Source organism: Peromyscus eremicus, chromosome 14 (genome assembly GCF_949786415.1).
Source record: "Peromyscus eremicus chromosome 14, PerEre_H2_v1, whole genome shotgun sequence".
Lineage (NCBI taxonomy): Eukaryota > Metazoa > Chordata > Mammalia > Rodentia > Cricetidae > Peromyscus > Peromyscus eremicus.
Window position 1 is genome coordinate 48,411,445 of NC_081430.1, and position 13,526 is coordinate 48,424,970.

The following is a 13,526-nucleotide window of genomic DNA, read 5'->3' on the forward strand; positions in this document are numbered from 1 at the left end:
GCTCCTCTGTAATTATAGTTACAGAAGGCTGTGAGCCACCGTGTGTGCTGGAAAACAAAGTTTTCTTAAATTTTCTACCATACAATGCCCAGCCCTTAACTTCTGACAACTGAAGTCATAGCTCATAGGTGTTTTCTTGGGAAATATCTGTTCTTCGGCAATCATACCTAAGGTTCTCTGCAGGGCCAGGCAGTGTGCTGCACTGCTTACGAGAAGCACATTTGGTTCCATCTCCACAGGGCCTGCCAAGACTCTGGAAATGACAAGTTTATTCCACTGAGGCTAATGAAGGACTTCCCTAGTCTAAAGTCTTGGAGGACATGAGGGGCAGGGCATTCACTTTTAGCTGATGACTTCAATCCATTCATCGTATTTCAGAATGTGTCAACTTAGAGCACACTGCTCACTTCCCACTTCTGGCCCCAAGGCAGGAAGTGCAGTGTCGGGACAGTTCTATATGGGATGTGCGCATGGTTAGGATGGTAGGGAGTAACCGTTGGTCTACTTCTATCCACATTTCAATTTCTGCCTGAAAACACTATCATATAGAGAACTTTTCTTAATCTTTTAAGAGGATCAATATGAAGATTACAAAGCAGCCTAAGAATGTCAGCCAGCTTCTAAATTTGTCTGATTCTCACCTAGAACTTAGGAGATATGTCTATGCAGAAAAGGAATGTCATTTAACCATCTACCAAAAATAGTCAGACTTAAAATGTTGCATAGGAAAAGGATTAAACTTTTAGTTTGGAAATAATATACTCTGCCATTTAAAAGTCAAAGTGAGAGCTATGGTTAGGAAAATGTTAGTTCAAAAGTACATTTTCACTTTTCTAAAACCTAGTGTAAGAATAAAATGGTGGTGGAACATGCTGTATAATCCAACAGTTTTGCTTCATTTCAAGCTACAGAAGTATCTTTTTTATCAGGAAAGTAGGCAGACAAATTTAAATTCTGCTGCAGAGGACATGTGCCTCATTTGAGACTCATGAGATGACAGATGGCCAGTTATCAAAGAATAAAACATGTGAAAATGAGTTCTATACAGTCATGGAACAGATCTTTTCCATTAAAAAACTACATGCTTGTTCCTTGTCTATCAAGCAAACATTTAAGTGGTGTGCTTTCACATTTAAAAATAGACAGCTAATCTCCGAGGCACAGAGCACCATGTTTTCAGTGGGTGTTACGTAGGAGAGTGAGAACTATGATGAAGGAAGCAGAGGGGGAGCTAACATAGTTGCAAGTTCAGAAGACACAAGTCACTTTTGATTAATTACTAGCAATGTGAATAACAGTAATAGAAAGTACAGAAATTTAACACATTTAAAAGAATAAATCAATTGTAAACAGCCTTCTGTATCCTTAAGAACCACAACTGTGGGTTCAACCAACTATGGATTAAAAACTTAAAAAACAAATATACAAGCAAACAAAAAAAAAAACCCAAACCCTCAAAGTAATTGTTTAGAAAATATAAAGACTTCTTTTTCTTGTCATTATTCCCTAAAATATATAGTATAATAACTATTTGCATAGCATTTATATCAAATTAGTTATTATAAGTAATCTAAAGAGAAGATTTAAAGTATAGAAAAGGATACATGTAGGTTATGTAAAATTGTATATAAAAAATATACAATTTTATGTAAGATACTTGAGCATTCTTGGACTTTTATATCTGAAGGAAGACCAGGGACCAATCATCCACAGACACAGAAGGATAACTGTGTAAATTTGAATGCATATATTTCCATTTTTAAAACATCTTTTAATAATTTAAATACAAGACAAAATTGCTTTTACAGAAATATTCTTTTATGGTTTAATAAAAAAGAAATATCAAACTCTTTAATATTTTAAATAGACTTGAAAATATAAACACATGGGAACTAAAAAAATGTTCTATTTTAGATCAGAAATGTGTATAATTTCTCACATGGTAAAAGATGATTAATTGGTTTTTTAAAAGTCACTGGGTTTTGTTTTTCAAGTTTTATTATTACTTGTTTTTAAAAAGGGAGCAATTTTCTTTTCTTTCTTTCTTTTTATTTTTGATACCAAAAATGGATCATTCTGAGTTAAAACCTTCTTCATTAACTTTCTGAAAGAAACATAAAAAGCTGTTGCTCTGCATTGCTCTTCAGGTCTATAAATACCACAGTACGTGAGCATATAGAAGCTATATAGAGATATATATAGAGAAGACAGCCTTATTAATTCTTCACGTGTAACTATGCAGAACAGAATTATGTACATTACTGCTTAGGAGCTATCAATTTGATCTAAAAATGTGAAAAATGAGGTTTCAAAATACATCATCAAACGAACAAAGTCCCCAAGATGGAATACATATAGAAGAGCTATTATTATTTGCTACAAAAATTTCTACTGCTATTTTTAGTATACAAGTGTTGCATGAAGTATTTTTCCCATAAAAGGCTCTCACACTTACAAATATAACCTCAAGATGATCAGCTGACAACAGGGAAAAAAAAGAGGACAAATTTATTTTAGACTGACACAGAAAAGAGAAGAGAAAGGGAAAAAACAGCTAAGAAACATCTTCTAGTGTTTACTTACTGGCTCTAGAGAAAGAGCCCTCCCAGAGCCTGACAACTACCTGAGGGCAGCTAACAGTGACAGCAGGTGGAACCGGAGGAGATGGCACAGTCATACCTCAGGTTTCAGGTCTCTGTGCACCACTCCAACATCATGCATGTGGCTCACAGCTGAGACAAGCTTGCGCATGATGTAGCTGGCCTCGGTCTCACTGAAGTGCTTCTTCTTCTTGATGCGCTCGAACAGCTCTCCCCCATTCAGAAGTTCCATCACGAGGAATGTATGAAGCTAGAAAGAAGAAAAAGAATAATATGGGGCCTCACTGAAAATGTGCAGACATGTGTTCCTCTATAGATTATTTATTGATCAGTAAATTCAAACAATCCCTTGCTTAAACAGCCAACAACAATCCCTGCACTTAGAACAAAGAGCTAAAGGATAATGTAGCTTTTTAGAATTCTATTTTGGCAATGAAAAAGTGTCAAGTATTTCAGCAAAATCTTCACAATTTTTCCCTTTAATTCATTTCCTTTCATTTGAACTCTGTTCTAATCTTCTCTCGAGTTTTTATATTTTCATTTTAAAAATGTGAACCGAGCCTGACAATAATCTGATAATCAATAATGGTAAATGATCCAGAGGATTACCAGCTAGTGTTACATGCAACTGCTGACACTCATCTAACTGAAAGTTTACTTTGTTTGATAATTTCAGGGCTCAATGATTAATTACAGGATTACTGTAGACATTCACTGCAAATATCCGTAACTCACTGTGTATGTTTCTTTTAAAACAATTGCTTTTGACTCTACTGGCATTATCTTGATTCAATACTTTGTTACATATTTACTATGTTTTGCATTATCCCCATGAAGAAAATAGCACAGGAGCTATCAAAAATGAACTTCAGGATGTAATGTTACCTTTATAAACTCTAGGACTTTTCCGTAACTATAAAATGCAGGTAATAAGAAAAGCTCCAGGTAGTAAGTACCTTGAATAATGGCCCTCCAGAGAGCCATGTCCTAATCTCCAAATTTGTGTGTTTTTTTTTTTTTTTATCTTGGAGGGCAAAAGTAACTTTGTAGTCATAATTAAGATTCTTCTGCCAGGCGGTGGTGGCACACACCTTTAATCCCAGAACTCGGGAGGCAGTGGCAGAGGCAGGTGGATCTCTGTGAGTTCGAGGCCAGCCTGGTCTACAGAGTTGAGTTCCAGGAAAGGTGCAAAGCTACACAGAGAAACCCTGCCTTGAAAAACCAAAAAAAAAAAAAAAAAAAGATTCTTCATTGCTGTTGTTTTATGTTTCTGAGACAGAGTCTTACCATGTATACCAGGCAGGCCTTGAATCTTTTTTTTTTTTTTTCCGGAGCCGAGGACCAAACCCAGGGCCTTGCCCACTGAGCTAAATCCCCAACCCCAGGCTTTGAATCTTAAGAGATCTGCCTGTCTCTGTTTCTGAGTGCTGGGATTGTGTGCCACCAAGCCCAGTCCATGATTAAGATTCTTTTTTTTTTTCTAAGTATGTATGTATGTAGGTAGATAGGTATATGAGTGTTTTGTCTGCATATGTGTTTGCACACCAGAAGAGGGCAATGGATCTCATGGAACTACATGGGTTCTGAGAATTAAACCCAGGTCCTCTGGAAGAACAGCCAGTGCTCTTAGCCACTGGGCCATCTCTCCTGTCCCTATGATTAAGATTCTTGAGATGGGATGATTACCCTGAATTATTCACCAGCATCTAAGGTATGAGATTAATCTACGGAAGCAAGAGATTGGAGTACTACACAGACGGGCAATAAGCCAAAGAAAATAAGTGGCCTCCAGAAGCAAACCAGTAAGACTAATTTTGGACTTGTTATCTCCATTCATTGTTTAAATAGTGAACATATTAGGTTTGTGATAATCTGTTATAGCAGCAATTAGGAACAAATAGAGGATGTAAAACAGATCATGGCATACAAAATGAGCTGCATTACTGTACAGCCAAAGGCTGAAGACCCACCTTTCAACATCACTACTAGTTGAAAATAGGACTGTATAAATATGAGGATCAACTGTGTCATTATCATGGGAAAAACTAAACACATATTTCAACAAGTACATAGCAGAATTATTATTATATTTATACTACTACATGTAGTACTGTATCATAAGAAAATTTCTATTCTAGTGACTCTTAAATTTTTAAAAAATTGCCAATAATCAACTTGTAACATAAATTTAAAAACTAGGGATGTAATTCTTGAGGTAAGACATTAGTCAGAAGATCCAAGAGCCAATGTTTGGGCTGAGATACAGTGAGGGTCACAGATGCAAACTACAGGTTGAGGTGTCTGAGGTCATCCATCACTTTCTTGGTTGAGAGGTCAATTTTCTCTGTATTTGCATCAACAGGACACTACCTTTTACTGTGCGTTTCAAACAGATAGGGGATTCACTCTTCCCATGAGAATCTGAGTAGTGAAAGGGCAAGGAGAGCATTCTCAGAGTTCAAAAGCATCCCTTCTCATAAGAACAAGAGGAGGGAGAAGAAGATACCCATTTTAGATGTTTATTACTTCACATAAAAAGGCTGTTTTTTTTGCCTCCTCTAAGATAGCAGAGCAAAGTAATTAAAAGTTTGTTGAGTTCTGAAGTTGAATGGGTGGAGCTCAGATACCAGTCCCACCATCAACAAACTGTGAAACTGTTACTGACCTCCTGAGTTTTGTTTTCTGAGTTCACCGTGCTAAGGCAAGGACAAAGATGATGCATGGAGAGTTTATGGTACAGTGACTGGACCACATACTGCATAACTGGCAGTAAACATTGTATTTATGATGTATTGCTGCTGCCACCTGATTACCATGGTGAGTCACTCTTAGCTATGGTACTCAGAACAAAGTCCCAGCTATTCTAGTCAAGAATGTCATAGCAACACAATGGTAACTGCCTGGAACAGGTTCTCTCTACTAGATTTTCACTAATTATGATCCTGGTACAAGTCTCATGACCTCTAAGAATCTCATCCTTTGTTGTTAAAATTAGAGCAAAACATACTGAGGACTAGTTTTAGCGTTTGTGCCTTAATGCTGTCCTGAGAAGGCTGTGACATCTGTTCCAAGTCAGAGAAAAGAATACTGGAATGGAGCAATTTCAGGCATGGGAGGTGACAATACTCCTCCCATGTCCAAGTGACAGGCTTCCATGTGTGACTTCCGTTGGAAAGTAGAACTAAAGGTAGAAGACATCAGAGAAGGACCTGTCCTGGAGGCTGAGCAGATGTTGCCACCTGGAACAAGATGCAAGGGAGCATCTTTGTCCTTCTGCTTCCCATTTGTCCTTTAGCCTGCGACAACTGGGCTTAAGAGTCTGTTTGATGCTAGCTGTGAGAAGAATGCTGAAGGCTTAAAATCCCCAAGTGTTGAATAAGCACTGATTAAGTGATGGGAGGGTGGAGCTGCACTCACAATAAGCACACTGCAATCTGTGACCACAGTGGCACAGTGAGCTCTTCTTACCCTTCTGGCATCCACCATGTCAATACAGCAACAATGGGTAGAGCAAAGCGGGTGTGAAAGGGTGAACTGAGGCAGAGGGGAGGAGTGTGTTGGTTTCTCTTCCCTTCCTAGTGGTGACTGGATGAAATGATATGTCCCTGATTCTCACCAACAGCACCAATAAAACTGGTGAGAAGTTGAACCCTGTACATGAACTAGTACATGTACATGGATTGACGGAGCCTGTGAAATACCTGATCATGAAAAACTTCATGAAGCTTCACAATATTGGGGTGTCCTTCACATAGTTTCAGAGCTGTTATTTCTTTCTGAGTATTGGCTTCCATCCTGCAAAACCAAATAGTTAACATCTACCTATCTCTTCCAGCGGATTTTTACACCAGTATCCCATCCCTAATTGTTTTTATTTACAGTGCATATAGACTACCTTTGTCAAAGTATCAAAATGAGATTTCCACAAAAGTAATGAATCACACCACTCACCAGGAAAACCAAATTTTTTTAAAGAAAAATTTCCCACTGAGTCAGAAAAGAACTAGTCTTACAAAGAAACGGCTGCTCTTCTTGCCTGTTAATTTGGTAACATTATGCAATCATGAAGGTAATAATCCATTACCAGAACAACTAGCTGGCTTGCTCTCTGTTCTCAAAGCTTCCAGGAGGCTAAATAATTTTGGAGAAAAGTATTTCAAACTTTCAACTAATCTATAAATCTGATTAAATATATCATCACCACAAGAAAATTTTGCCATGAAAACATAACAGATTATGATTAATATCCACAATTGATTACTTCATCAGAAAATCCTAATGCTAGACCTATCAGCTAATAAGGTAAACGGTTAAGGCTGTGTGTAAAAGGCCTTACAATGTACAGTTGATTTCCTTCTCCATAATCTTAACTTACAGAACTCACTGAGTGGTATACATACCTAAGAACCATTAGGACTGGCCATACCTTTTGCTGATTATTTTGACGGCAAATGCTTGGTTACTTTTTTTGTGAACACACTTTCGACAAATCGAAAAACTTCCTTCTCCCAAAGGTTTGTCTTTCAGATCTAGGTCATAGTGTTGATAGAATGGTGAGTCCTGATAAGAAATCAACACCATTTAATTTAATAAAAGATTAGTAGTAATACACAAAGGATATGTGAAGCTATAAATTAACAAATTTGAATGTAATAATTTAATCATTAAAATTCATTTAATGTATTTATATAGTCATGTATATATTTGTTCAAGATACACTGTCCTCTATCACTATAAAAAGAAGCTCATACAAGTTGATGTTAACCATCCTTTAGGGAAAACATTGCTATTTCCACTTACTCATTTTCTAAAACTGCCCTTTAGTTGATGATAATCTATTAAATTTACTGGACTTAAGAACATCAATTAGGATTTAAACACTCACACAAGCCACAGATACATCACTGAGGCAACCACACCTATATACCTTCATCATTGCACTCCTGGCAACATTTGTTACTCCAGGGCGTTCAACTCCCATATGGAACTGAAGAGGATCTATGACAGCCGCATTACGCTTGAAGAGGATAGAAGGAGCAACAAAGGAATAGCCCTAAAAAGAAACAGGCGGTAAAGAACAAAGATTTGTAGTTTCCCAGTTAGGCATGGTCTAGTTTGTGATGATTTCTTCTCATAGGAAAAAAATGGTCAGATGAAGATAATTTTACTTTCGTTCAAAATACAGCTTTAAACTTAACAGAAAATGCTTTTCAGAAGGAGATAATGCCATCTTCTGGTGGAACTAAATCAATTCAAAACTAAAGGTAGAAAGACTTCCTCTCTAGTCTACCCCCAAATCTGATGCAAGCCTGTCATTTTTTTTGCACTGATAATAATATTGGTTTATAAACTTAACTGATCTCAAAAAAGATATAGTCAATACACCAAATAAAGTGACCCAAGTACTGTTTCAAACTAGAAAAACAACAAGTTTCATTAAGGTTTATCTTTAATTTAGCAATTATTGGATTTGCATTCTGTGTTTTTAGAATAACTAAACTTAAAATTGAGTTTCTGAAAAATAGTAAGCCCAATGGGAGAATGGTATGATAAGTCAGTGATAAATGATGCACGATTACTCTGTACAAGGACATTTACTAGTTTACCAACAAACATCTACACATGGTTGACCATGTACCCCAGTGACATAGGAGAAGCAAGAGGCACACTCTAGATGTCCAGATTAAACCACACTACAGACACACTTACAGTGGTCAGAGAAGTACAGCTGGGACTGAGTTCAATAGGCAGACTATCATATCTGATAAAGAACCTTTCCTAAGAAAAAATTCTTTATTTTTAACTTTGTAAAGATACAAAACAATGTGTTTTATCATAAAATTTTCACAAACACACATTGCTGTAATAAAATACTCTGGCAAAAATAAATATATACCTACATACATACATAAATACTCACTCATGGGGGTGAAGAGATGGCTCAGTAATTAAAAGTGCATACTACTTTTTCAGAGGACCTGAGTTCAGTTCCCAGCACCCATGTCAGGCAGCTCACAACTTGTAACTTCAACTCCAGGGGATCCAACAATTTCCTAAGGCCTCTGCGGGCACTTGCACCCATGTGTATGTGTGCGTGCATGCACACACACACATGCACACACACTCACACCCCTAAAAATAAATCTCTAAACAATACTCTGGTGAAAACAACTTGAGGAGAAATGGCTTATTTTAGCTCACGGTTTCAGGTTGCAGTCCATTACTGCAGGGAAGGCACAGAGAAAAGAGCTACAAGACAGCCAGCCACACTGTACTCAAGAGTCAAGAAGCAGAGAATAACACATGCTTGTGCTCAGCATCCTTCCTCCTTTTCGTTCTGAACAGAACCCACCCCTGGTCTGCCCAAATTCAGAGTCTGTCTTCCCACTTCAGTTTACCCAATTAAGAAATCTCTACCAGGTGGTGGCAGCGCACACCTTTAATCCCAGCACTTGGGAGGCAAGAGACAGGTGGATCTCTATGAATGAGGCCAGCCTGGTTTACAGAGTTCTAGGACAGCCAAGTCTACATAGAGAAACTCTGTCTTGAAAAACTAAAAATTAAATAAATAAAAATTTTTTAAAAAAGAAAGAAAATCTCTCATAGGCATGCTCAGACACCAACTTACTCTAGACAGTCCCTTGTTCGGACTCCTCAGCGGAGTTGACAATGAACACTGTCACCGCTGTCACTGTGCATTGCTCACATCTGCTCCCTCCTCAGCCTTCCTCACCTTTCCCTGTTGCGCTATACAAATAATCCTCATACAAACCCAGTCTTTAAGAATACTGTTTGTTTATTTATTTATTTGAGACAGGGTTCCCTTTAGCCTAGGGTGGCCTTCAGTTTACTATTTGAGCTTTTGAAACTCTGGAATGCTGGGATTATAGGTGTGCCACTATACCCAGTTTTGTACAGAGCTAAAGATGAAACCCAGAGCTTCCTGCAGGCTAGACGAGATGACAGACTGTCATTCTAAGACTTTAAAAATTAGAGATCATGCATGAATTCTCAAGTATAAAGTAAATATTTACTCATAAAAAACAAACACAGGCTGGGTTTTTTGGTGTAAACTTTGATGGCAGCAATGGGGAAGCAGAAGCAGGTGGACCCCTGTAAGTTCAAGACTAGCCTAGTCTATACAGCAATCTGCAGAACAGCCTGGGCTACATAGTGAGACTCTGTCTCAAAAAAACAAATAAAAGATCCCATTAAAACAAACAAACAAACAAACAAACAACAACCCCCCAGCAAAAACAAAAACAGACACATAAAAACTAATAAATCTGCTACGTAGCAAACTGTAAGCTTCAGGGTAGAACCTCAACATATGTCTGCATTTAATTTTGAAGAGATTATAGAATCGGGATTTTAAGATGCCAACCAAACCTCTTTACTAGAGAACACTGACTTTCTTCTGAAGCACATCTAGTACACTGGAACTTTACCTGAAAGAGCCTCTCAGAGCTCTGGGGCAGCGCTGCAGGAGAATAGGTAGGGTCCATTTCTGTGAACTCTTCAGCAAAGTTACTCACATCTAACTCATCCCGGATCACTGGTTTAAATGGTGCAGGCACTTTTTTGGCAGCTAAGTCATCCCAATTTATTTTCTAAAGCAGAGAAAGAAGATTGGGATAGAAGAGAAATCAAAAAAGTCAAAATACATTATGAACAACAAACATAATGAAGTTTTCTTTTCTTTTCTTTCTTTTTTTTTTTTTTTTTTAGACAGGGACTCTAGCTCTGGCAGGCCTGGGGCTTTCTATGTCAGTGGTTCTCAACCTTCCTACTGCTGTGACCCTTTAATACTGTTCCTCATGTTGTGTTGCGCCCCAATCATAGAATTATTTTCACTGCTGCTTCATAACTGTAATTTTGCTATTGCTATGAATTGTAATATAAATATCTGTGTTTTCTGATGGTCTTAGGTGACCCAGATCAAAGGTTTGGGGGTCAAGTGACCCACATGTTGAGAACTGTTGCTCTATGTAACATCTGCTTGCCTCTGTCTCCCAAGTGCTGGGATTAAAAGTGTGTGCCACCACACCTGGATGAGACTTTAGTTACTAGTAAATGGGATTAAAAGTAAGAGTGCATACTTCAAACTGAGGATTAAAAATATAATTTTTCCAGGCAGAATCCCATTTTCAGACTATAGCATCTGGAAGGGGCCCTGCTGCTTCCCCACCTCAGGAATCTCAAGTGTCCTCTAGGGGGCACCAAGACACTCTGGTTCACCCTGGATCACCCTCAGAGATAACAGAAAAAAAATTACTTTTGTCCTGAGCTTTGGAAGAAAAGAAATAAACCAAAATGAAAACAAACAAACAAACGAACAAACAAACCAATGAGTCCCTCAAGCCATAAAATACTGCTATAAAGAGCTTCAACACACTCTGGAAATGTGATACTAACTCCTGTTTTCTAGGGGTTGACTAAGCTCTACCCTTCCACTGGGTTTCCTTTGGGTCACCTGAACAGATTATGAAGTAAAAGTACCGGAGAGTCAAGGGTTTGCTTATACTTGAGGTTTAAATAACACTGTCATAGTAGGTCTTTTCTCATTCAACCCCAATCAATATTTAGATACTGCCTCTTGTCTTCCCTCCATATGCACCGTCTGAGTAACTGACATGTTTTGTATTATTCAAGTTCAACCCTCTGTTTATTTATGCTCCTTCTGTCAAAATATCCTTAGCTAGAATCAAATCTTAAAGATTAGAATAGTATCCACTTTCTAGTTAGTGTTCATTCCTCTGTATGGCTTTAAAGACTTCTATTATAGGCATATGGCTTGTGCTTCACTTACTGAACAAACATTAAGGGAAATTCTAGGATATGTGAAATGGCTCAGTAAAGTAAGGGTGTTTGTTGCCAAACATGACTTTGGTCCTCAGGGTCCACACTGTTGAAAAGAACTGACTCCCAGGAGCTGTCTTTTGGCGTACGTACGTATGTACGTACGTACACACACACACACACACACACACACACACACACACTAAAATTTCTAAAAGAATCTTTAAAAATAACAAACTTCTAGAATAAAGGGGTAATTTAAAGAAACATATTGTTACCAGAAGAATGTTCAATATGTAAAAAATTGAATGCTATTATGATACCTCTCACTTCTATACCATTATAAAGAAAGACCATTTAGATCTTTGTAGATTTCTGATCTACCCCTATCATTTAAAAATGAAAGCAATTACATAAATCAAAATTATTATTCCAAGCTATCGAGAAGATAAATACCCCCTTTTCTAAAGACATACTATAACATTCATAAGCACGGAGAACAATAAAAACGTTGTAAAAAAAAAAGGCAATGGGGACATTCTGTTTCAATTTTACTTACTTGTTAAATTTTTTTATTCATTTTACATACCAGCCACAGATCCCCCTCTCATCCCTCCTCTTGCTCCCCCTACTTGTTAATTTTTAAGCCAAAATATGAACCAGATATAATGTTTGTTCAAAAAGTGCTATTTCTCAGTCGACGCACAATACTTAGTTCATTTTATTATAAATGTGTTTGTTTCTGTGTTACTGAACTTTTTAAGTTTTACAGTAATATTTTTTAAAAAAATGCTTGGATAGACTAAAATAAATACTCTGTTCACAGAGAGAGAAAAAGAGATTTCATTTTCAATAAGGATACGACCTCCCAGCCCCATGTAGGGGACAAAACCTATGGCCTCATGAACACCAGGCATGTGCTCTACCACTGAGCTATACCCAGCCTTGTTTTTTTTTTTTTTTTTTTTTAATATTTAAAAAGCAATAAATAGCACTATGAAAGCTTACTTGAAATAATTGTTTCTTCTTTGCTTGCTATATTTTGTTCATTTGTTCTGGTACTATTAATACAAAAGTTTACATAATAAGAGCATATAATGTAGATGAATTCTCCAGATCATTAAACATTAGAGTCATGCTTGTTGATATGTGAAGTCGTTTAGAAGGAATATGTGTAGAATTTTAGAAACAAGGCCATGTTACCCCAGGTTTTACCGTTTAGACTGAAATCATTAAACACTCCCCCCATTATTGATTAGCCTCTGCTTAGAATAAACTGAGCAAATGAAACTGGCAGATGTGCTAGTGCTCTGTGGAATTGTGTCACTTGGCTTTTTCAGAAGAAAAGCATTTTACAGAGCAAAGAAAGCAAATGGAAACTTATGTCACATGCACTGACTGAGAAACAGGCAGGCTCAGAACACTCTATGATTTTTCATGGAAACAGAAGAGGTACTGGAACTGATGATCCAAAGGTGAAACCCGGTACAATAGCTCATAAACTCCTACAAGAGATACACATCTCCTCAGTCTTGAGCAGATTCTAAAGTCATCTACAGAAACCATTATTTAGAACTTGACCAGCTGTGTCCAACCTGCAGGCCACACACAATCCTCAATGGCCATGAATGTGGCCTAACTCAACAGTATAAACCTGAGCAAAACATGAGAATTCAGGGGGCAATATTTTTGGCAACTCAACTGTTCCATTTTCAAGCATGATCTCTGTAGCTGATAGCATCCTGTCTCAGTGTCAGGGGTTGGACATCACTGTGGAGAAAATGTAACTTTCTTCATTCCTACTGCTTCACGTCTACAAAAGTAGAATTCTGGTCCTTCCTAAACGGTATCTGTTAAGAATTGGGGGATTAAAGTATAGGTGAAGGGAAGAAGTGACCCCAAGAGGGATTAAGTACACTCATCTCCTGAATTTCACCTGAAAGAAGAGATGTTCTTTGATTTCCTCTGCGTCCCGGGGGCCACATCCCAATCGCTTCTTGGGATCTTTCATCAAAAGCCGCTGAAGCAGGTCTTTAGCTAGAGCGCTCATTTCCTGGGGATATGGAGGCTCACTTTTTAAGATTCTCCTGTGGACAGACAAAATTTACTGTTGAACAAGCAGAGGAT

At 37.6% G+C, this 13,526-nt stretch overlaps 1 protein-coding gene across 1 annotated transcript in view; it reads right to left on the reverse strand.

The window, feature by feature from the left end:
• Nucleotides 1-13,526, reverse strand: part of Rps6ka5 (ribosomal protein S6 kinase A5) — a 158,118-nt gene that overhangs the window by 10,030 nt on the left and 134,562 nt on the right. The window contains exons 8-13 of the mRNA XM_059279256.1: nucleotides 13,336-13,486; nucleotides 10,049-10,210; nucleotides 7,528-7,653; nucleotides 7,027-7,160; nucleotides 6,302-6,395; nucleotides 2,680-2,850 (exon numbers count right to left, since the gene is read on the reverse strand). Coding sequence (XP_059135239.1) covers nucleotides 2,680-2,850; nucleotides 6,302-6,395; nucleotides 7,027-7,160; nucleotides 7,528-7,653; nucleotides 10,049-10,210; nucleotides 13,336-13,486 — 838 coding nt within the window. The remainder of the gene's footprint in view (nucleotides 1-2,679; nucleotides 2,851-6,301; nucleotides 6,396-7,026; nucleotides 7,161-7,527; nucleotides 7,654-10,048; nucleotides 10,211-13,335; nucleotides 13,487-13,526) is intronic.